Source organism: Hibiscus syriacus, unplaced genomic scaffold (genome assembly GCF_006381635.1).
Source record: "Hibiscus syriacus cultivar Baekdansim isolate YM2019G1 unplaced genomic scaffold, ASM638163v2 tig00112289_pilon, whole genome shotgun sequence".
In the NCBI taxonomy this organism is placed as follows: Eukaryota; Viridiplantae; Streptophyta; class Magnoliopsida; order Malvales; family Malvaceae; genus Hibiscus; species Hibiscus syriacus.
In genome coordinates, this window is record NW_024063295.1 from 1,447,171 (window position 1) to 1,472,161 (window position 24,991).

The following is a 24,991-nucleotide window of genomic DNA, read 5'->3' on the forward strand; positions in this document are numbered from 1 at the left end:
TTTATGGCTTACTGGTTTAGTGAAGGAGTTGGGTGTTCAACAAGGTGGAGTTCAGTTGCTTTGTGATAATCAAAGTGCTATTCACTTGGCTAAGAATCAGGTGTATCGTGCTAGAACTAAACATATTGATGTAAGGTTCCACAAGATCAGAGAGTTGGTTGCATCTGGAGAGGTTTTGTTTCAGAAGGTACATACTGATGAAAATGCCGCTGATATGTTCACTAAGCCAGTTGTTAAAGAATCAAGGTAACCCAACCCACATTGAATTTTCAAGAGGTAGGATATTCGCCAAGGTGGAGAATTGTTAGGTATGGCTCATAAATATACCAGTAAAGAGGACAGGAGATGGAGCGGAGTGAGCGAACATCAACTGTCCTTATAAAGAAAATCTCGTTGTGGGGTTACGAATTATGTGGGTTGGGGGTGCGGGGGCGTAGCCCCCGCGGTACGGTACAGGGTTAATTTTGTAATTATGTACCAGGGTTTTCTATTATAAATAGAGATGTAACCTAGACCTAAAATATCATTGAATAAAAACTTCTAGCACCGCCTAGGCACCGAGGACGTAAGCACATTGCCGAACCTCGTAAAATTCTCGTGTTCTTTTGTTTTCTTTACCCGTTTTCGTCAACAATTCTGTTACACATTCGACTTTAAAATAGAAGGATTTTTTTTTATCCAGGTTGATGCAGCAGTTCTCCAGTACCAGAATCAAAAACTTGTCCAGCAGTTAGATATTCAGAGACATGAATTGCATGATCTTGAAACTAAAAATAAAGAACTAAAAGACAAGCAAATCTATTATGATGATATGCTGATAACTGTGAATCAGTATTTTTTCATGACACTCTTTTACTGCTGTATGTTTTGCAATTATCATGATTTTTTTGTTACTCTGCTATATAGTTGGTTGATGATATGGTCCTGCTTGGAATACGAGCTGGAGGAGGCCATAATGTTTTACAAACCTTGGACCATGCTGACAAGTCTCGAGGTTAGGATAACTTAAATTGTTGGTTAAACATGTTCTTTTGTTTTTTTTTTCTTTTTGGGAGTTAGGAGAGGTATTCATGTCTTTTAATAATAAAAACATGTCAAGTGTAAGTTCTCTCAATAATAAATTAACTTGAGTTCTCTCTAGGTTCTATACCAACATGCCCTGTGGAGGAGATGTTTCTTTGTAGGCTTCTAGAAACAGATTTTATTGACAGTAGTGACGATGATGGGATTGCTAATTATGTTGAACTAGTTTTATCGGCACGCCATTCCTCCACTAGGGACTTGATAAAATCTCTGCAGGATACCATCTCCGCCGAGAGGATGAAAACTGAGAGAATGACTTTTTCTTCGCATGGAAAATTATCTGTTGAAGGTTAGATATTTCAGTTCTTTTTAATTTTTCATTCCACATGTTTTTCGTTATTTTTTCAGTTTATTTTTCATTATTTAGTACTTCTATCCACAGTTTTATATTGATTATTATTACATATTTCTCTCAGATACTATGATGCAGCTTTCTAAGATTGATGATATGATGAAAGAAGAGGCTAAAACTTTGCATGAGATGATCAGTGTTCTACATTTGAAGCATAAAGAATATGCGGATGAGATTCAAACATATATAAGCAACCATTCAACTGACCAATCTGAAATTAAACGTCTTCAAGGTCTTTCCTAGTTCAACTTTTAGAAGATATTTTATTTTATACTTTGTTAATTAGATATAGATGCCTGCAATAACTACTTAACATATATAAATGGAATACTCAACAGCAGATTTGGTACCAACAGAATTACTTTATGCTGGCAACCTGACTAGTTGTCAGCGCTTGACTTGATTTTCTGTTATGTTGAAATGACTCACAATTTACTGGACTAAGGCAATGGTATAAATCAGAAGATGGTTGCGACAGTTGGAAGCCAAAACTATCTCAGTTATAACTGTCATTGACTTTGACAGTTGGTTGCTGAACCGATCAACTTGGAGAGGATCTTTAGTTATAAATAAAGATGTAAGTGAGTTGAGAGGGTTCAAGGAGAGATCAGATTGTATTGAGAGAATTAGAGAGAGTTCTTACTTCTGGTTCTAAATCTTGTAATCTTGTTTCGTTTGCTTTAGTTAAATTGATTCCTTCCTGTGGATGTAGGTCACACTGACCGAACCACGTAAATATTTTGGTGTCTTGATTTTCTGGATTCTTGTTCTGCGTTCGTTCTTCGATTAGTTATTGGTAGATTGCACAACAAGTGGCGCCGTCTGTGGGAACAAATCAACGATGATGGGATCTGCCAAGTTTGATATCAAGAAATTTATCGGAAAGAATGACTTTGGCCTATGGAGAGAGAAGATGAGAGCCCTTCTAGTACAATAGGGAATTGTGGAAGCACTGCAAGGACCAACAGCGTTGCCTACTGAGATGCCCGAAAAAGAAAGAAACAGTAACTTGGAAAAGGCTCACAGCGCGATAATTCTGAGCCTAGGTGATAAAGCTCTGAGGGAAGTGTCAAGAGAGACAACGGCTCAGGCTCTCTGGGCTAAACTTGAATTGCTCTATATGACTAAATCCCTAGGCAACAAACTCTTCTTAAAACAACGCCTGTACTCCTTCAAAATGCACGAAGAGAAATTAATCTCAGAGCAGATTGATGAGTTTACTAAGATCATAGATGATCTTGAAAAGATTGATGTCAAGATAGAGGACGAGGATAAGGCTTTACTGTTGTTAAACTCTATACCCAAGAGTTATGAGCATTTCAAAGATGCAATGCTTTATGGAAGAGTGCAGACAATTTCACTAGATGAGGTTCAATCACTGATTAGAGCCAAAGAGCTTCAAAAGAAACATGATATGAATGAGGAGAACAGTGGAGATAGTCTTACTGTTAGAGGAAGATCAGATAGAAGAGACACGAGGAACAATCAGAACAGATCAAGATCGAGAAAAGGAAAGAAAAATGGAAATCAGTCATCAAAGGGACCGTTCAAGTGTTACCACTGCCATAAAGAAGGCCACTTCAAAAGGAATTGTCCTGACAGAAAGAAAAATTATCAAGAAAAGCCAAAAGATTCAGGAGAAGTAAGTGTAGTCTCTGATGGCTATGATTCGGCTGAAGCTTTGGCAATTAATGAATCAGAACCAAGAAAAGAATGGATTCTTGACTCAGGTTTCTCCTTCCATATGTGTCCTCATAAAGATTGGTTTGAGACACTCCAACTGGTAAATGGTGGGACTGTACTGCTTGGAGACAATAAATCATGCAAGGTGGTTGGTAGTGGGACAATCAGGATAAGGATGTTTGATGGAGCTGAAAGAATACTGCAACATGTCAGGTACATACCAGAACTTAAAAAAAATTTGATTTCCTTAGGAATGTTAGAATCAAGTGGCTATTCTTTTAAGGAAGAAAATGGTTGTATACGAGTAACTAAAGGCTCTTTAATTGCCATGAAAGGAGTTATAAGTAATGGTCTATATTCACTAATTGGAAGAACTGTGATTTGTAACTCGTCAAATGTAGTTCAATCTGAAACTGACAAAGCTAGACTATGGCACATGAGATTGGGACATGTAAGCGAGAGGGGCCTACAAGAACTATCTAAACAGAACCTGTTAGGTGATGACAAGATTAATAAATTGGAATTTTGTGAATAATGTGTGTTGGGGAAGACAACTAGAGTAAAGTTATTCACTGGAACTCATACAACAAAGAAACCATTAGACTATGTACACAGTGATCTATGGGGTCCTGCTAAAACACAAACACATGGAGGTGGGAGGTATTTTCTGTCTGTCATAGATGATTACACTAGAAGAGTGTGGGTTTTCATTCTAAAAACAAAAGATGAAGCTTTTGAATGGTTTAAGGACTGGTTAACTCTCACTGAAAATAAGATGGAAACAAAATTGAAGCATTTGAGAACAGACAATGGCCTGGAATATTTTTCAGAGCAGTTTAATGAGTTCTGCAGGAAAAATGGCATTATAAGGCACAAGACAGTTCGAAATACTCCTCAGCAGAATGGATTAGCTGAGAGGATGAAAGAATTCTCCTAGAGAGAGTGAGATGCATGCTACTGAATGCTGGTTTACCCAAAAGTTTTTGGGGTGAAGCTGTGTCAACAGCTTGTTATCTTATTAACAGATGCCTATCGACAGCTATTGGAATGAAGACCCCTTTGGAAATATGGAATGGGAAACCAGTTAACTATAACAACCTCAAAGTATTTGGATGTTTAACATATGCTCACATCAAACAAGATAAATTGGAGGCAAGAGCTTTGAGGTGTATTTTTATTGGCTATCCACAAGGAACCAAGGGTTATAAATTGTGGTGTATGGAGCATAGCCAACAGAAATGTATCGTTAGTAGAGATGTGGTATTTGATGAGTCCAAAATGGTGAACCTGCAAAGTTATGTTACTAAGAACAATGTTACTAAAGAGGGCATTCCAATTGAGGTGGAGCTGCATCAACAGCAAACAATGGCTTATCAAAGGACTGGAGTGCATGATCAAGATGGATAAAACCAACAAGAAGCTGAACCGAAAACTAGATTGGATGACTACAATCTGGTGAGAGATAGACAAAGAAGAACCATCAGACCACCAGACAGATATGGCCATGCAGACCTGATCTCTTACGCATTGAACGTTGCAGAAGAGATTGAAGAGGCTGAACCAAACAACTTCAAAGAAGCACTGAAAAGTAAGGATAGACATAAGTGGACTAAAGCAATGGATGAGGAAATAGCTTATCTGATGAAAAATAAAACCTAGGAGCTTGTGGACAGACCAAAGAACCAACGAGTAGTAGGTTACAAATGGATATTCAAAAAGAAGGAGGGCATACCAAGTGTTGGAAAGGCCAGGTATAAAGCCAGGCTTGTTGCAAAGGGATTTACACAGGTCGAAGGAATTGACTTTAGTGAAATTTTTTCACCGGTTGTAAAACATTGCTCAATCAGGTTGATTTTAGCACTAGTTGCTCAATATGACTTGGAACTGGAGTAATTATATGTTAAAAATGCCTTCTTACATGGAGAGTTGGAAGAAACTATCTATATGGACCAGCCAGATGGGTATTGCACTCTTGAAACCAAGGACAAAGTCTTCTTACTAAAGAAATCACTGTATGGACTTAAACAAAGCCCAAGACAATGGTATAAAAGATTTGATGAATTTATGTTAAGGATTGGGTTTGCTAGAAGCAGTTATGACAGCTGTGTATACATGAAGAAGCAAGATGGTGAAATAAGTACTTATCTGCTCCTATATGTGGATGATATGTTAGTAGCTAGCAAGTGCAAGGAGGAAGTCCAAGAAATTAAAGATATGCTCAACTCAAAGTTTGATATGAAAGATTTGGGCCTGCTACGAAGATCTTAGGGATGGAAATCACAAGAGACAGAAAGAAAAGTAGACTGTTCTTATCCCAGAAGTCATATATTCAGAAAGTATTAATAAGGTTCAACATGAATAAGGCCAAGCAGGTTACAACACCAATTGGACAACATTTTAGATTGTCAAACACTCAAGCACCTGAGAGTGAAGATGAGAAAAAATATATGGAGAGTGTCCCTTATGCTAGTGGGGTTGGTAGCATTATGTATGGAATAATTTGCTGCAGACCAGACTTGGCTTACGCTGTCAGTGTTATAAGCAGATTCATGGCAAATCCTAGATAAGCTCACTGGGAAGATTTGAAGTGGACCCTGAGATACTTAAGGGGTTCTATTGAGTTAGGACTGTTGTTTAAGAAACAAGAAAATGAAAGGGAGAAAGTGGTTGGCTATGTGGACTTTGATTATGCTGGGAGCATTGACACTAGGAAGTCACTAACCGGATTCATTTTCACAGTCTTTGGTACTGCAGTCAGTTGGAAATCCAATCTCCAATCTGTTGTAGCTCTTTCAACAACTGAGGTTGAATACATTGCTGTGATAGAAGCAATTAAGCAGGCTATGTGGCTAAAGGGCATGGTTGAAGAACTTGGTATACAGCAGAAGGTTGTAACCATGTTCTGTGATAATCAAAGCGCAATCCACTTGACAAAGAACCAGGTCTTTCACGAGAGATCTAAACATATAGACGTGAAACTCCATTTTGTGAGGGATGTTGTTGCTAAAGGTTCGATAATAGTGAAGAAGATACCCACTGAAGAAAATCCAGCTGACATGCTCACAAAGGCACTGCCAGTAGCTAAGTTCAGACACTGTCTGGACTTAGTGAACTCAACTGAGAAGTGAAAGCCCTTTGGGGCTGAGAGGAGGGAATCTTTTTTGGAGGTTTGTAATTGAGAGTCAAGGTGGAGAATTGTTGAAATGACTCACAATTTACTGGACTAAGGCAATGGTATAAATCAGAAGGTGGTTGCGACAGTTGGAAGCCAAAACTAACTCAATTATAACTGTCATTGACTTTGGCAGTTGGTTGCTGAACCGATCAACTTGGAGAGGGTCTTTAGTTATAAATAAAGATGTAAGTGAGTTGAGAGGGTTCAAGGAGAGATCAAATTGTATTGAGAGATTTAGAGAGAGTTCTTACTTCTGGTTCTAAATCTTGTAATCTTGTTTCGTTTTCTTTAGTGAAATTGATTCCTTCATGTGGATGTAGGTCACACTGACCGAACCACGTAAATATTTTGGTGTTCTTGATTTTCTGGTTTGTTTTCTGGATTCTTGTTCTGTGTTCGTTCTTCGATTAGTTATTGGTAGATTGAACAACATGCTCCTTTTGTTTTAGGTCTTCTTATGATTGTATGTTAAAGCTGTAAATAATTTAATGATACTTAAAGGTGAGCAGGAAGAAATAATGGTCGAACTTGAAGAAAGAATAAGAAAACTAGTTGACCTAAAAATGCAGAAGAATATAGCATCTGGGATGCATGCATCAACTCCAGTTGTAGCAAATGGCAGCTTGTCTCTAGGAAAGCCTGCCGATAAGACAATGGGCTTGCGAGAGATAAAGGATTTGATTGAGGAGACAAAGGTATTGGTTTACGTAACTTCTTTTTTACTTCTCTATCTTTGTGTGACTAATCTTGTAGAATATGTTACTAAACAAGTGTTGCAGATAGTAGCAGTAGATCTACTTTCTGAACTTCAAGATGCACAGGAACAAAACCTAATATATTCAAAGCAACTCAAGGATCTATAGGTTTGCTTGGATTTTTGACCTCTGAAAGTTGTTTTCTTTTAAGTTAAACTTCCTTTTTAAATAGCACTACGTGTTCAAGTAGTTTAACTTGCAAAAAATATTCTTTTAGAATGAACTGAAGGATGACAAATTCATAAAATCCTCTCGGCTCTACACTTTGTTAAATGATCAGCTTCAGCATTGGAATGTTGAAATGGAACAATACAAAGCACTGTCAGATGCTCTGCAGGTTAAGCTGCTTGATATTCTTTTTCACATGCTTTGGTTGTTTGACTACTTTTTGGTATGTCTTGAAAGTATAATTTCAGACTGACAGGTTTTAGGAGGGATAAGGAACTAAATATGAAAGTTGAGTCAGCCGATTCTGCTAGGCACACAATTGATAATGCTGGTTCTAGAATTGAGGAGCTAAATCTGGAGCACCAAAACTGTATCATAGAAAGAAATGATATGAAGATCAAAATGGAAGAAGTTATCCAAGATGCAGGTAAAATAGTAAATCAGGATTGTACATTATAAAATTTTAAATTTAAGGTGGAAACTTTTGGATTTTTTAGTTTATATAAATGCTACCTTTTCAGGAAGAAATGACATTAAAGCAGAAATTTGTGTGATGACATCAGCTCTGTCAAAGGAAATGGGAATGATGGAAGCTCAGTTGAACCACTGGAAGGAGACTGCACATGAAGCTATTTCTCTTCATGAAGAAGCCCAAACACTAAAAGCTTTGTTAAGTGGTAAGGTTTTTATCTTATCCTTATTTGTTCTTTTCGGCGAATAAAAATTTGGAAGTTTCCAATACTGATGAAGAGTGCTTAAATGGTTGAATAACTTGAGATAAACACAATGAGGTACTTCTATACCAACTGGTGGAACTTGATTGTCGGATAGAATATCTTTTTAGATGTTCAGAATTGTGTGTTTATGCACCACCATGTAGTTACTGGTTTTTATTCTTTCAATCTTATGTGCCACTTATAAAAAGAAAAGTCATGTTCCTGTTTTATTAGTGTTCCATTTAATTATCAAGCATGCAATTTGAAGATTGTGGTCTTTCATAAAATGGGTCCAGTTTCTTTAATTTGATATATATAATAAAGAAAGATCTTTATAATATGAATTTTGAATGTTTTGGAACTTTTTAGTTGTTAATTGTCAATTTTAAGCACATTGGTAGCTCAGATCTATTCAATCTCTAATCGATGTGTTTTTTATTTATTTATAAAAAAACTTCGAATAGACAAACCTACAAAAGTGCTTGGCAGAAGTGTGTGCTGAACAGATTGTGGAAATCAAATCTCTCAATGATTTGGTATGTCTATTCTTTTGATAATTCCAGTTCTTTCCCCCTCTTTGTTCATTACAATATTGGGGAAAGGGGAAATGTTGCATCTGAGGCTGGGGTTAGAATGCATGCTTCTCTAGAAATTCTATCTACCTGGTTGACAAAAAACATGAATTTTACTGTAATTCACTCTTATTAAATGAGTAGGAAACTTACAATTATATATGCAAGCCTAAGCTTTATCTTAGGTAACTTCTAAACTACGTAAGAGACTAATTATAGTATAAAAAGAATCCCTTAGATTTAGGGATACTAACTAGATAGAATATTTACAAATCCAACTCAATTTTCTTAACTTAGGTAACTAATCTCTGACACTCCCCCCTCAAGCTGGGAGCATGGATATCTTCCATCCTTAGCTTACCTGTTAACTTCTGAAAATACTTACCAGGTAGACCTTTGGTAAGTATGTCTGCAACTTGATCTCCAATGGTCACATAGGGAGTACAGGTCAGGCCACTGTCATGTTTCTCTTTTATGAAATGTCTATCTACTTCAACAAGTTTTGTTCTATCATGTTGAATTGGATTATGAGCAATGTTGATTGCTGACTTGTTATCACAATAGAGTTTCATTGGTCTATTCCACTTTATCTTCAAGTCTCCTAAAATAATCTTCATCCACAATAACTCAAAAATTCCCAATGCCATAGCTCGAAATTCAGCTCCTGCACTTGATCTAGCCACCACATTTTGTTTTTTTCTTCTCCAAGTAACCAAGTTTACTCCAAAGAAAGTGCAATAACCTGAGGTTGACCTTCTATCAATTATAGATCCTACATAATATGAATCCATGTATGCTTCCAGAGTCAAGTTCCCCCTCTTCTAAATATAATTCCTTTACCTGGTGTACCCTTCAAGTACTGCAAAATTTGGACTATAACCCTTAGGTGTGATTCCTTAGGATTGTGCATGAATTGACTTACAACCGCAATAACAAATGCTATGTCTGGTTTGGTGTGTGACAAATAGATAAGCTTTCCCACCAGTCTCTAAAAAAACTTATGTCAACTGCCATATCATCCTCTTTTGAGTCTTCAAGCTTGTGATTGATTTCTATAGGAGTTTTTGCTGGTTTACTTCCTAGTTTTCCAGTTTCCTTCAACAATTCCAATGTATACTTTTGCTAAGATATAAAAATCCCTTGTTGTGAGTGAGCCACCTCAATACCAAGGAAGTATTTTAATCTTCCAAGGTCCTTCACTTCAAACTCCTTTATAAGACACTTCTTTAAATTCAAAACTTTTCAGAATCATTACCTGTAACAATTATATCATCTACATACACAATAATGCAGTTACTCCCCCTGATGAAGAGTATTTCACAAATAGAGTATGATCACCTTGACTTTGTTTGAAGCCTAGTTTTAGTCCATAAAGAGCTTTTCTCAACTTACACACTGTTTGTCCAGTATTCGAATCAAATCCGGGTGAATATCCATGTGAACTTCTTCTTCAAGGTCCCCATGCAAAAAGCATTATTGATATCAAACTGCTGCAAATTACATCACTGAATAGCTGCCAAGGACAATAAGACCCTCACTTTGTTCATCTTTGCAATAGGGTAAAGGTTTCAAGATAGTCAATTACATAGGTTTGAGAGTACCCCTTTGCCACCAATCTTGCTTTGTACCTTTCTATAGAACCATCTGATTTAACTTAGCAGTAAGTACCCATCTGCATCCTACTGTTTTTCCCTTCTGGCAGATTCACTATATCCCATGTCTTATTCTTCTATAGTGCCTCTATTTCCTCTTTCATACCTTTTTTCCAGTTGTCATTTCTAATGCCTCATATACTGATTTAGGAATAACAATGTCATTTAGGCTAGTAAGGAAGGTTCTGTAATTGGGGGATAGGTTTTTGTAAGTAAAAAACAAATAGGTAGGATGTTTGGTGGTGCAAGTTCTTTTTCCTTTTCTAATAGTAATGAGAAATTCAAAATCAGAAGCAAATATAGTATTTTCAGCATCACTTTGTTCAGAAGGAATTTCATAGTGTACCTCAAATTGTATAGGAGTAGAAGCAGGAGAATGGGATGATTGAATATGCATAAGTGCCTTATTTCTCGAATAAACCCTTAGGGGATAAGTAGTGTCCTAAATATTGGGCTATGATGTATTAATGTTTGGTTGAGGAGTACTAGGTTATGACTAGGGAGAGGATGAAGTAGAAGCAGACTGTGTTTCTGTAGAATGTATAGGTATAGGTGTAGGTGTAGGAAAATCAACAAGGGGCTGAAGTAAAAACAAATCTACATCATTATCTTCCCTAAATGATGTCTCCCCGTCAAGATAAGGAACTGTAAAAATAACTCTTTTTTTCCATAAAAGTGACATCAGTAGAAGTGTAGTATTATCTTGTAGGAGGGTTGTAGAACTTGTAGCCCTTTTGAGTGGAGGAATACCCAATAAAAAAACATTTTAATTCCCTTAGATCAAGTTTCCCACGGCCTTGAGAATGAATGTGAACAAAAGCAGCACACCCAAATACGCTTGGTTTTAGGTTAAGCGATGTATTGAAATTTGGAAAGAACTTTATAAGGGTTTGAAGGGGACTTTGGGATTCAAGGACTTTAGTGGGTAGTTTGTTTATCATGTAAGTGGTAGTTAACACACTTCCCCTAGTACCTTTTAGGAACATTGTTTTGAAATAAAAGGGCTCTAGTTATGGCAATAAGATGTCAATTATTTCTTTATGCTACCTCATTCTGTTGGGGAATGTTTACACAAGGGGACTCATGTAAAATACCTCTTTCTAAGAAATAAGGATACATGACTTGATTAAAGTATTCCATGGCATTGTCTGATCTAATTCGTTTTATTTCAACCTTAAACTGAGTCTTGATCATGGTGTAAAAGGTTTTAAAGGTAGAGGTAACACTAGACTTTTGTTTTAGTAGATAAATCCAAGTAACCGGAGTATAATTTTCTATAAAAGATACAAACCACCTAGCTCCAGTTACGTTAGGAATAGTGGAAGGCCCCCAAACATCCCCATAGATAAAGGTAAAGGGATTGTTGGTTCGTTTATTACTTTCTAGAAAAGAGGGACATTTATGCTTTGCAAATTCACAAACTTCACAATGAAATTCTTCAACATTTAAGGAATTACACAAGGAGGGAAACATAGTTTTAAGAGTCTAAAAGGTAGGTGACCAAAGCGAAAGTGATGTAGCCAGATTTGGTCTTTAATGGTTGTAGATTCGGATAAAAAAGATAATGGTTGAGTATTAAAAACTATGGTTGGTCTACTAAGGTCTTCAAGGTAATATAAGCCATTTATTTCCCTAGCACGCCCAATCATCCTCTTCGTTTCTTGCTCCTGAAAAATACATTGTGTAGGATGAAATAAAACACTGCAGTTAGTGTCTTTGATAAGTTTTGGAATAGAGATAAAGCTAGTAAATAGTTTGGCACATGTAGAACATTTTTAAGCAGTAGGTTTTTACTGATGACAATATCTCATTGGCCAGTAACCATTACCATAATACCATCTGCAACTGTGATTTTCTTGTTGCTAGAGCAAGGTATGTGGGTGAGGAAGTTCAGTGAAGAATTAGTCATGTGGTCAGTGGATTATGTGTCAATTATCCAAGAGTTTTGGGTAGGTATGTGGGTAGATGATTCCAAGGCATTAGAATTATGAGAAGAGGAATAAGATATACCTGAGAAAATGAAATTGCATGTACTGCAGAGGATGGCTTTTCTAAAGATTCCAGTAGGTTCTTCAATTTTCATACTTATTCCCATTTTAATTCAACATATTGTTCATCAGAATCCTTAGCCACATGTTTAGTTACATAAGCTCTTCTTTGTCCTCTTGCTGAACCTCTTTTCTCTGTAAAGTTCTTATTTGTAGTATGAGACGTTCCATGCAACCTCCAACATTTCTCTTTAGTGTGACGAGGGTTTTGTAGTAAGAACATCATAAGGAGTCATTGTTAACCGTTCTTGTTCCTTCTCTACCTTCAATATTCTACTGCTCTAGACGATTTGGTCCATCAGAAACAACCTTAGTAACCAAGGCTGAGCTTTCTACTTGATTATTTTCATCCACCATCACTCCTCTTCTTACTTATTCAACACAAATGATAGAAATAATTTCATTTAGTGGGGGCATGTATTCTTTTCCTAGAATTTGGACCCTTATTGCATCAAATTCTACATTTAGTCTAGCAAGAAAATCATAAATCATATCTTTTTCTACAAACTTTTTTAGGATTGCTGCATCCTTAGTGTATTTCATCTAAATACATTGATAGTGGTTCATTTCCTGTCATACATTTTGCAGCATATTAGAGTACTCTATTATAGATTTGCTTTTGCTTAATGGTTGAAATCTTGCTCTTGATTTCATAAATCTGGGAAGTATCTCAAACCTTCGAATAAGTTTGTTTTACAACCTCTCATATCTCTTGGGTTGTGTCAAGAAACATGCAGGTGTCACAAATTTCAGGCACCATTAAATTCCACAACCAAGATATAACCAATTAGTCTTGTTCATCACAAACCTTAAATCTGGAATCTCCTTCATTTGGACCCGTTCCGAAGACATGACCAAGTTTACGTCTCCCTTTTAGGAAAGTCCAAACCAGTTGTGACCACCTAAGATAGTTGTTTCCATTTAACTTATAAGCGACTTGTATGTTTTGTAACTCACTTATCGAATTAGAGTGAATTCCCTCACCCATTGTGCCTCATTGAGCAATTTTTGTGTTGCTGAAATCACCTGTATCGCCTAAATTTTGCTAATCAGGTTCCATACTTTCTTAAGATCTATGAAAAAAACGCTTAATAAGGATATTAAGACCCAAAACTGATTAGCTCTGATACCATGACAAAAGCCATGAATTTTACTGAAATTCACTCTTATTAAACGAGTAGGAAACTTACAATTATATATACAAGCCTAAGCCTTATCTTATGTAACTTCTAAACTAGGTAAGAGACTAATTCTAGTAATAAAAAGAATCCCATAGATTTAGGGATACTAACTAGATATAATATTTACAAATCCAACTCAATCTTCTTAACTTAGGTAACTAATCTCTGACAGTGGTTGTGTGTAATTTTTTATTTTCTCTAACGAATATTGATATAAGATATTCATTATTGAATAATATTCACTTATGCAGATTGATAAATTGCAGAAGGAAAAATTGAAATTGCAAATCTTCTTGTATATGTATGGTCAAGGAAGCTATGATAATAAGTATGCTAATTTGAGAATTTATTGAGACACAGAGTATGAAAGTAAAAATGCAATAAATGAAATAAGGAAAAAACTTCCTCATTTCTATATGCAAGCTGTAGATCTTTCTGTTAAATCTTCGTTTGAATATATTTCGTGAAGTTATTTATTAGATTGTGCATTGTTTCATTTTGTAACTTCATGCTTGAAGTGAATCAAATCTATAATCGGTTCTCTCGAAATTCAGAAGTAAATGACATGTTGTAACATCCTCAACTCATATCCGACCCGGATATGAGTCCAGGATGTCACATTGACTAAACAAAACAATACTTAAAAAAACCGATAAAACATTTGAACTTATTTTATTAAAAATAAATAATATACATATATTAATACAAGTTTATCAAAATACTCAGAGCATACACAACTTAACCCTTTAGTTACATGCCAACATCCATTTACATAACAAAATGACCTACTGATTCAGTTGCTTCTGATCTGATAGTTGCAAGAGTAATGTTGTCTAGCTGCTTAACCTCGATCGTCTACTTTATCGGATCCTACGTGTGAAATACTCACACGCTAAGTCATCGACTTAGTGAGGCAATATAATAATATCAATAAATATAAAGGAATTGCCAAAATAAGATGGGTTGCAAAGATAAGATGTATGTAAATAATGTAATAACCAGAACCATGTTTCTTACACATATACTTATCAAATTCACATTCATAAGTTCACCTTATTAAGTTTATTAGCCCATGGTACCATACTGGGAACCTAAGGTATGTGAGTATTGTGAGGTTGTGCACTATGCTGTCACCACAGCTCGTATAATTGCACCGAAGTGCCACGTAGAATTGCACCGGAGTGCCGCGTAGAATTGCACCGTAGTGCCATATAATAATGTCCATAAGGACCATATATCATTCCTTAAGAATCATATACATATACTAGGGATCAAGTATGTGTTTCACAAGACTTCACACATGTTCCAAAGAATATATATATATCCCGAAGGACCGCGTAGACCCTCTACCCTTGGCATGCCAACTATACATATAGTTCTCATCTACATAACATGGGCTTTCCCCATTCACATAATTTGTATCACGTAGACATGTTATTTTCATAACTTTATCACATAGACATATAACTTTTTCTTGCATATTCATGTCACATAATGCATATGGTATGAATTCATGTCATGTATCATAATATGAAATGCGATCATGTATCAAAATATTGAATCTAGACTTATCACAAGTCTAGAACTGAATAGAATACATATTCATACTATGCGTATGCACTCACCTAGATTTCTTTGTCTTTCCCTCGATCAATCCTACTTGTCGATTGTTCCAGAACTCGTTTAGGCTCGATATCTACACAGTAATTCATTGATACTTATCAGTATACTAATTAATATATTCTAAACTATCATTTCTTAGGCTAAAAGAAAAGCCATTTTCATCTTTTAATGGAGGTATGCATCGATGCACTACAGCATGCATCGATGCATAAATCCTATTCGATGTTTGTATTTAATGGGATGCATCGATGCACTCCTTATGCATCGATGCATTGATGGCATTCGATGTTTTTCTTTAAAATTAATGCATCGATGCACTTCATGTGCATCGATGTACCTTAAATAATTTATGGGATCTATCATTGATGCATCGATGCACAATGAATGTGCATCGATGCACATTGCCCAGAATTGTCATTTTAGCACGAAAATCTCTTCTTAGTCTGCTTAACACTTTATATTTCCCCTCTTTTTATATCCTTAACTTTCATACTCTTACTTAAACTAATTATTATCCATTCCATACTTTTAAAACTTAAAAATCCAATTCTCCATGTAGAGTTTAAGAATCTAACCCAAATTCCAACATGTTCTAATTTGAATTCTAACACTTCATACCTCTTAGTTAGCTTTATGATAAGTCAAATCCCACTTCTAATTCTTATTAGGAACTCTAATCCAAGATTTCACTTTTCTACTTCCTTTCTTTGATTCTTCATATTCTCCTCATCCTATGGTTTTAAGATAATCTAAGCTTTCCTTAAGCTTAGTTATCAACTAAGGATCAATAAGCAACCTTAAATTCATCAAGAATTTGAACACAAGAAAACTCACCTTTAGCTTGGCTTCACGGCAGAGAAGGAGAATGAAGAAGAAAGAAATATCCAGAACCTTGTTTTTCTCATTAGCTTTCCACTTGGTTTATTAAATATCCTTAAGAAATATTTAATTATTTTTTTGTCAAAAGACTTATTTGCCCCTTTAGTTCCCCATGCTTTACTAATTGACCCTACCCAAATATTTCAATCAATTCATTCAACTTTCAATTTATTAACTTTGATCACTAAATTTTAAAATTTCATAATTTAATCACTAACCTGGTATGGGGGATGTTACAAATCTCCATCCCTTAAGAAAATTCATCCTCAAATTTTCATTGTACGAACATATGGGGATATTGAAGTCGCATATCTTCTTCACGTTCCCACGTGGCTTCTTCTACCTTGTGATTTCTCCAAAGAACCTTGAACAACAGAACCGTCTTATTCCTTAACTGTTTGACTTCAAAAGCCAATATTCTCACTGGTTCTTCTTCATATGTCAGATCCGATTGGATTTCTACTTTTTCTGGTGCAATGATGTGAGAGGGATCGGACCTATATCTTCGTAACATGGACATATGGAAGACGTTATGGATCTTCTCCATTTCTGGTGGCAAGGATAACTGATATGCCACGGGTCCTATCCTCTTAACAACTTCATATGGCCCAATGAATCTAGGACTTAACTTTCCTTTCTGACCAAAATGTAATACTTTCTTCCAAGGAGATACTTTAAGGAAAACTTTATCTCCAACCTCGAACTCAATCTCTTTTCTTATAAGATCATAATAGGACTTTTACCGATCAAAGGCCACTTTGAGGTTATGCTGAATTTCTCAAACTTTCTTTTCTACATCCTGAATTAAATCCGGACCAAGAATATTTCGATCTTTGAGTTCATACCAATTTAATGGAGTACGACATTTTTTCCCATATAATGCTTCATATGGGGCCATCTTTATACTAGACTGATAACTATTGTTGTAAGCGAACTCTGCCAGCGGTAAATACTTTTCCCATGATCCTTTGAATTCCATTACGCATGCTCTCAACATATCTTCCAATATCTGAATAGTTCTCTCTGATTGCCAGTCAGTCTGAGGATGAAAAGCCGTACTAAAGTTTAAACGAGTTCCCAATGCTCCATGCAAAGTTTTCCAGAACCTAGAAGTGAATTGAGGGTCTCGATCAGAGACTATGGAAACAGGCACTCCATGCAATCTAATAATTTGTCTAATATACAGTTCTGCATACTTTTCCATAGAGAAATATGTTCTAACCGGAAGGAAATGCGCTGACTTAGTTAATCGATCAACAATTACCAAAATTGATTCCCTTTTGTTCAAAGTCAAGGGTAACCCCAAAACAAAATCCATCGTAACATTTTCCCATTTCCATTGAGGAATGTAAAGTGGTTGCAATAATCCTGACGAACTTGATGCTCAGTTTTGACTTGTTGACATATCAAACACATAGACACAAATTCAGTGATGCTTCGCTTTATCCCTGACCACCAAAATCGATCATTCAAATCCATATACATCTTGGTTCCACCTAGGTGCATCGTTAATGAAATGCAATGAGCCTCTGCTAATATTTCTTTCTTCAAATCTTCATTGTCAGGTATTACAATTCTTCCTTTATAATACAAATTTCCATCTAACTTAACCTCAAAGTCTTTAATCTATTTACTCTTTACTTGCTCAATTTTTTTCAAACAGGTTTCATCTTTACTTTGTAATTTTCCTATTCGTTCCAACCATGTTGGTTTAAGTGTTAACTCTGCACAAAGACCACCGTCTCCCGTTAAAGATAATCTTGCATCCATAGCTCGTAAAGCTGCAAACATTTTTTACTCAAAGCATCTGCTACCATGTTAGCCTTTCCTGGATGATAGTCAATTATCACATCATAATCTTTTAAGAACTTTACCCATCTACGTTGCCTCAAATTCAACTCTTTTTGAGTCATCAGGTACTTCAGACTTTTATGGTCTGTATACAAGTAACATCTTTCTCCATACAGATAATGACGCCAAATCTTGAGAGCGAACACCACGGCATCCATTTCTAAATCATGGGTGGGGTAATTCTTTTCATGTGGTTTCAACTGCCTCGATGCATACGCTACCACCTTCCCTTCTTGCATTAATACACACCCCAAACCGTTATGGGATGTGTCACTGTATACTACAAAATTCTTGCCAGATTCTGGTTGAACCAATATCGGAGTTTCTGTCAGAATTCTCTTTAAAGCTTCAAAACTTTCTTGACATTCAGAAGTCCAAACAAACGGTACATTCTTTCTCATAATCTTTGTTAAAGGCATCACTATCATCAAACCATTCTTAACAAATCTTCGATAATAACCAGCAAGTCCAAGGAAACTCTGAACTTTAGATACATTCTTTGGAACTTCCCAGTCCATTATAGCTTTAACCTTCTGAGGGTCCACTCTAATCCTAACTGCCGATCACATACCCCAAGAAAATTACTTCGTTTAGCCACAATTCACATTTGGACAATTTCGCATAGAGATTCTTATCCCTGAGAATTTGCAAAACTAGCCTCAAATGTGCACTATGCTCTTCAATGGACTTCGAGCAAACCAGTATGTCATCAATAAAGACAATAACAAACTGGTCCAAATAGGACTGAAAAATCATGTTCATGAGATCCATGAAGCAGCTGGTGCATTCGTTACTCCGAATGGCATTACGATGAATTCATAATGACCATATCTCTTTTTGAAAGCCGTCTTCGGAATATCTTTCTCCTGAATCTTCAATTGATGATAACCCGAACGTAGATCGATCTTCGAAAATACCGAAGCTCCTTTTAGTTGATCAAACAAGTCATCAATGCGCAGAAGGGGATACTTGTTCTTGATGGTCACCTTATTAAGCTGTCGATAATCAATACAGAGACGCATTGATCCATACTTCTTCTTAATAAATAACACTGGAGCTCCCCAAGGTGAAACACTTGGTCGAATAAATCCCTTTTCTAACAACTCTTGCAATTGATTCTTTAACTCTTGCAATTCTTTCGGAGCCATCCGATAAGGTGCCATTGCAATTGGAGCGGTTCCTGGCATTATTTCAATTTGAAATTCTACCTCTCTATCTGGAGGTAATCTTGGCAACTCAGCCGGGAAAACATCATGGAATTCTTGAACTATTGGAATCTCCTCTAGCCCTTTCTCTATAGCTCTTAAATCTATCACATTTGCAAGAAATCCTTGACATCCCTGTAGCAATAGCTTCTTAGCTGACATTACTGACATTACCTTTGCTAAAGGATTAAACCTTTCACTACTCGCACTTATCTCTTTTCCTCTTGGACTTTTTAGGGTTACTTTTTTCAATCTGCAATTAACATCTCTATAGTAACAGAACAACCAATCCATCCCTAAAATCACTTTAAACTCGTCAAAGGGTAATTCCATCAGATTAGCAGGGAATTCAATTCCCTGAACCTTTATGGGACACCCCTTACAGACTTTATTCACCCGAGCACTATGGCCTAAAGGTTTTGTTACTATAATCTCATTACTCGTAGCTTCTAAGGAAATCCTCAATTCCTTTACTAACTTACTTGTAATGTAAGAATAATTAGAACCCGGATCAATCAGTACCAATACTAATTTATCGTACAGCTGAAAAGTACCTGCTATAATATCAGGGTCATCACGGTCTTCATTTGGCTTTAGATTGTACACCCGTGTGGTTGATCGAACTTCAGGTTGAGCAGAGGATTCAGACTGGTTCCTTCCTCTACCTCTTACTCGTCCTCTTTGTGAGGCAGAACCAACTCTTTCAGATGGTGCACGCTCACCAACCATCATTGGACAATCCCGGATAAAATGTTTGGCATCTGCGCATCAAAAAAAGTCCCAGCAGCCATCCGACAAGCCCCAGAATGGTTTTTCCCATAGTGCTGACACTGTATCGCTTGACTCGGAGTAGATCTCCCCACACCAGATCCCACTGAATGTGTCTGTCTAGGTCTTGTCTGACTTGTGTGATTGAAATCCTGAGTCTCTTCCTCTTTTTGATGGTGCTGAGCTAGAAGAAGCACCCGTTCTCTTTGATGTCTGAATTCTAAAATCCTTGAATCTCTCATTTGAGCTCTTTCAAGAGCCTTGGCACGATTGATCACCTCTTGTAACGAGGACAAATTCAATACTATCAGCATCTCTTTCAATCTAGGGCGTAAGCCCTCCACAAACCATTCACAAGCCTCTTTTTCAGTAGGTACAAGCTCGGATGCAAACCTACTCAACTTATTGAACTCACATTCATACTCATATACAGAGCGGTTCATCTGTTTCAAATTCAAAACTCCTGCTTCATCTGCCAAATAAATTGATCTCCAATGTACTTGTTTTTAAATTCATCTAAGAATAAAGACCAAGTCAACTGGTCACTGGACATCCTCATGGTGACGTTCGTCCACCATATTCTCGCCTGACCCCTCAGCAACGAGATAAATCCATCTGACTTCTCCACTTCAGAGCAGTGGAGACCATCCAACATGATTTTCAAATCATTTAGCCAAAGATCCACTGCAACCGGACCTTCCTCGGCTTCTCCCTTAAATTCGGGAGCTCTTAAACCTCTCAACTCTTTTGCTACATTCATTCTTTGAGTTGGTGGAGTAGGAGGTTGAAGACGCGTTAGAATAGCGTCTAACATTCTAAAGAACGTATCCTGATCTTGCACAGGCACTCCTTGAGATGCTTGTCCTTCACCTTGCCTGGCCAGGGCAGGTGAATTACTGCTTTCAGCAGGCCTATCTTCTCCCGCTTCACTTCGGGAGCTATTATGTCTGGACATCTAATAAAATAAACACATTGTTCTATTAGCAAAACAACATACTCATATTATACCAGATCAAAAGTTCTCACTATTTGTTGGCATGTATTCCATTTAAAGACTCTATAGACTCTGATTTATGCCTAGAATCGGTTAAACCATAGCTCTGATACTATTAATTGTAACATCCTTACCTCATATCCGACCCGAATATGAGTCCAGGATGTCACATTGACTAAACAAAACAATACTTAAAAAAATCGATAAAACATTTGAACTTATTTTATTGAAAATATAATAATATACATATATTAATACAAGTTTATCAAAATACTCAGAGAATACACAACTTGACCCTTTAGTTACATGCCAACATCCATTTACATAACAAAATGACCTACTGATTCAGTTGCTTCTGCTATGATAGTTGCAAGAGTAATGTTATCCAGCTGCTTAACCTCGATCGTCTACTTTATCGGATCCTACGTGTGAAACACTCACACGCTAAGTCATCGACTTAGTGAGGCAATATAATAATATCAATAAATATAAAGGAATTACCAAAATGAGATAGGTTGCAATGATAATATGTATGTAAACAATACAATAAACAGAACCATGTTTCTTACACATATACTTATCAAATTCACATTCATAAGTTCACCTTATTAAGTTCATTAGCCCATGGTACCATACTGAGAACCTAAGGTATGTGAGTATTGTGAGGTTGTGCACTATGCTGTCACCACAGCTCGTATAATTGCACCAAAGTGCCACGTAGAATTGCACCGGAGTACCGCGTAGAATTGCACCGGAGTACCGCATAGAATTGCACCGTAGTGCCATATAATAATGTCCATAAGACCATATATCATTCCTTGGCATGCCAACTATACCTATAGTTCTCATCTGCATAACATGGGCTTTCCCCATTCACATAATTTGTATCATGTAGACATATTATTTTCATACCTTTATCACGTAGACATATAACTTTTTCTTGCATATTCATGTCACATAATGCATATGGTATGAATTCATGTCATGTATCATAATATGAAATGCGATCATGTATCAAAATATTGAATATAGACTTATCACAAGTCTAGAACTGAATAGAATAATATTCATACTATGCATATGCACTCACCTAGATTTCTTTGTCTTTCCCTCGATCAATCCTACTTGTCGATTGTTCCAGAACTCGTTTAGGCTCGATATCTACATAGTAATTCATTGATACTTATCATATACTAATTAATATATTCTAAACTATCATTTCTCAGGCTAAAAGAAAATCCATTTTCATCTTTTAATGGAGGTATGCATCGTGCATCTACAGCATAAATCCTATTCGATGTTTGTATTTAATGGGGTGCATCGATGCACTCCTTATGCATCGATGCATCGATGGCATTCGATGTTTTTCTTTTAAATTAATGCATCGATGCACTTCATGTGCATCGATGCACCTTAAACAATTTATGGGATTTATCATTGATGCATGGTGCACAATGAATGTGCATCGATGCACATTGCCCAGAATTGTCATTTTAGCACGAAAATTTCTTCTTAGTCTGCTTAACACTTTATATTTCCCCTCTTTTTATATCCTTAACTTGCATACTCTTACTTAAACTAATTATTATCCATTCCATACTTTTAAAACTTAAAAATCCAATTCTCCATGTAGAGTTTAAGAATCTAACCCAAATTCTAACATGTTCTAATTTGAATTCTAACACTTCATACCTCTTAGTTAGCTTTATGACAAGTCAAATCCCACTTCTAATTCTTATTAGGAACTCTAATCCAATATTTCCCTTTTCTACTTCCTTTCTTTGATTCTTCATATTCTCCTCATCCTATGGTTTTAAGATAATCTAAGCTTTCCTTAAGCTTAGTTATCAACTAAGGATCAATAAGCAACCTTAAATTCATCAAGAATTTGAACACAAGAAAACTCACCTTTAGTTTGGCTTCGCGGCAGAGAAGGAGAAAGAAGAAGAAAGAAATATCCAGAACCTTGTTTTTCTCAATAGCTTTCCACGTGGTTTATTAAATATCCTTAAGAAACATTTAATTATTTCCTTGTCAAAAGACTCTTTTGCCCCTTTAGTTCCCCATGCTTTGCTAATTGATCCTACACCAAATATTTCAATCAATTCCTTCAACTTTCAATTTATTAACTTTGATCACTAAATTTTAAATTTCACAATTTAATCACTAACCCGGTATGGGGGATGTTACACATGTTCTAAACTGCTATTAAACAAAACAAGAATTTTAATTTTTTTTAGAAGTTGATGCTGAAATAGAAAAATATTTTAAGGTACATGTTTACATTTTTTTCTTGTTGGTGCATTAAAATTTATAGTCCATGCTTCTATGCACGGAAAAGCAAGAAGATGTACGTGATTCTGAATTTGAACTTATTTTGAAATTATGTTCTTTAGCTGTGTTCACTAGATTGAGCTGGGAATTGTGATGTAGTTTGAGCTACAATTGTTTTGCATTAACAATGATTATGCTTTCTTCTCTACCATTTCGTTTACATAACTATTTTTAGTTTTTATTGCTTCTTCTCTTTCTGAATCTGGGTTCTTGACTTAAATTTCAGAGATGTGACTGAAATAAGAGAATCAAGAAATAAAGCTCATTCGCAAGATGAAATTCTGAAAATTGCTTTGGATGAACATAGTCTAGAACTAAGAGTGAAAGCAGCTAATGAAGCTGTAATATCCTAAATCAGGGTCAGTGACTAAATTGTAAATTTTGAAAGTTTTGTGCTCAATTTAGAAATAAATTAAAAGTCTCAAGATTTAAGTAAAGAATTTTAATATTGGATTAAATAGCAAATATGGATGAACTAAAAGGGAAAAATGTCCTTTTCATGGGAAAGATTTTTATCTTCCCTTTTTTAGTATTATAAAACGTAGGAAATATGAGAGAGTTCCAGACTTCTCTTCTTCATTCTCTTCTTTTCCACCGTGAAGCCAAAAGCAAAGGTAAGATCTATTGTTAGTTGATATTTAGCTGAATTTAGGATTTGGTTATGATCATTGGATGATAATTAAGCTTAAGGAAAGCTTAAATCATCTTTAAAAAAAGCATGGTGGAATTAGGAGAGATTAAAAATTAAGATTTTTTGAATGAATTTTTGGAATAAAGTTCATTACTCAAATTGGAAGTTGAATTTGACTTGTCATATAAGAGAATAAGAAGCTAGAAGTGTTAGAATTAACTTTGGGTAACATGGAAAATTTGGTATGATTATTGATTTCTATATGGAGAATAGAATTTTGAGGTTTAAGATGAAATTAATGGGTATAAATTAGTTTAAGTATGTATATTTGAGTTAAGAATATTAAAGGAAGTGAAATAGGAAGTGTGGAACTGAAAATGAAGTGATTCTCGAGCTCAAAACATGATTTCTGGGCAAGGGGGAATCGGTACCCATTCAAATGGGAATCAATACCCCCTCAACCGAACCAGAAATTCCATAATGTCCTTGGGGAACCGATTCCCCCTAAAAGAAAAAGTGATTATTAGTTTAATGAGTTCGGTTATGTTTCTAGTATCAAATTACAAGGAGTAGGTATCTAATAATTGCCTTAAAATGTATAATTATGTAGATTCAGAGCCTGAACGAGTTCCAGAATCATTGTCAAGTAAGATCGATCAAAGGGAAAGATAAGAGATTGAAATTGACTAGTGAGGCCAGGTGAGTGCATATTCAATAGTATATGATGGGTGATGGGAATAAGACTTGCGATGAGTCTATTTCCTGAAGAGTTACATATGAATTCATGATTAAAGGCATGAGTTGAATATGAGTGTATGTATGCTTGATTATATGAATTGATATGTTTTATATGTGCTATGTGGTTTATGTACAAGCACTATTAAGTGTTAATGAGAGAATATCAAATAAGTTATGAAATTATATGAATATAGAAGATAAGTCAAAAGATGTAGGGAAATGGAAATAAAGGTTTATTAAGAATCATAGGAGAATAAATATAAGTAATAAGATAATGAAATATAAGACTATGTGAATACATGGTTATGAGAATTACTAAAATAGAGTTATTTGATTTAATGAGAATTGAGGAAACTAAATAATATTGAATTATAGAATAGAATGAGAATAATATAATAATTAGGGAACTTGAATATAAAGCGATGATATGTATATATATAGGATAAATTATATGCTAAAGATCTACGGAGTTATATGAAAAGGTTATAAGGAATATATGAAATTAAATTAATTAAATGGATTAAAGTAGTATATAAATAAAATATGATTAAGTGTAATATATATGTTTAGAAATACGACATAA

The 24,991-nt window shown here is 35.6% G+C and overlaps 2 protein-coding genes across 4 annotated transcripts; both read left to right on the plus strand.

The window, feature by feature from the left end:
* Nucleotides 1–871: 871 nt before the first annotated feature.
* Nucleotides 872–7,475, plus strand: LOC120177467 (E3 ubiquitin-protein ligase BRE1-like 2). 3 transcript variants are annotated; one of them, XR_005521413.1, is made up of 6 exons: nt 872–994; nt 1,142–1,372; nt 1,500–1,667; nt 6,795–7,156; nt 7,266–7,385; nt 7,465–7,475. XR_005521413.1 is itself a non-coding variant. In XM_039183602.1 (5 exons), the coding sequence occupies exons 1-5, from the start codon at nt 919–921 to the stop codon at nt 7,154–7,156; spliced, it is 753 nt and encodes a 250-aa protein (XP_039039533.1). In that variant the 5' UTR covers nt 872–918. The 3 variants fall into 3 exon arrangements, 2 of the variants coding, with proteins under 2 accessions (XP_039039533.1, XP_039039534.1); XM_039183602.1 differs by lacking the exons at nt 7,266–7,385; nt 7,465–7,475 and having other exon boundaries at nt 6,795–6,988; nt 7,073–7,156; XM_039183603.1 differs by lacking the exons at nt 7,266–7,385; nt 7,465–7,475 and having other exon boundaries at nt 6,795–6,988; nt 7,065–7,091.
* Nucleotides 7,476–7,740: 265 nt separating this feature from the next.
* Nucleotides 7,741–13,753, plus strand: LOC120177468 (E3 ubiquitin-protein ligase BRE1-like 2). Its single transcript, XM_039183605.1, has 3 exons — nt 7,741–7,898; nt 8,397–8,468; nt 13,637–13,753. Exons 1-3 carry the CDS (start codon nt 7,770–7,772, stop codon nt 13,736–13,738), a joined length of 303 nt encoding a protein of 100 aa, XP_039039536.1. The 5' UTR covers nt 7,741–7,769; the 3' UTR covers nt 13,739–13,753.
* The last annotated feature ends 11,238 nt before the right edge of the window (nt 13,754–24,991 follow it).

Coding starts and splice junctions, on each gene's coding strand:
- LOC120177467 (XM_039183602.1), top strand. CDS start 919: ATGGTCCTGCTTGGAATACGAGCTGGAGGAGGCCATAATGTTTTACAA. Junction 1,373..1,499: donor TGGAAAATTATCTGTTGAAG/GTTAGATATTTC, acceptor TATTTCTCTCAG/ATACTATGATGCAGCTTTCT. Junction 1,668..6,794: donor TGAAATTAAACGTCTTCAAG/GTCTTTCCTAGT, acceptor TGATACTTAAAG/GTGAGCAGGAAGAAATAATG.
- LOC120177468 (XM_039183605.1), top strand. CDS start 7,770: ATGACATCAGCTCTGTCAAAGGAAATGGGAATGATGGAAGCTCAGTTG. Junction 7,899..8,396: donor AAGCTTTGTTAAGTGGTAAG/GTTTTTATCTTA, acceptor AACTTCGAATAG/ACAAACCTACAAAAGTGCTT. Junction 8,469..13,636: donor TCAAATCTCTCAATGATTTG/GTATGTCTATTC, acceptor TCACTTATGCAG/ATTGATAAATTGCAGAAGGA.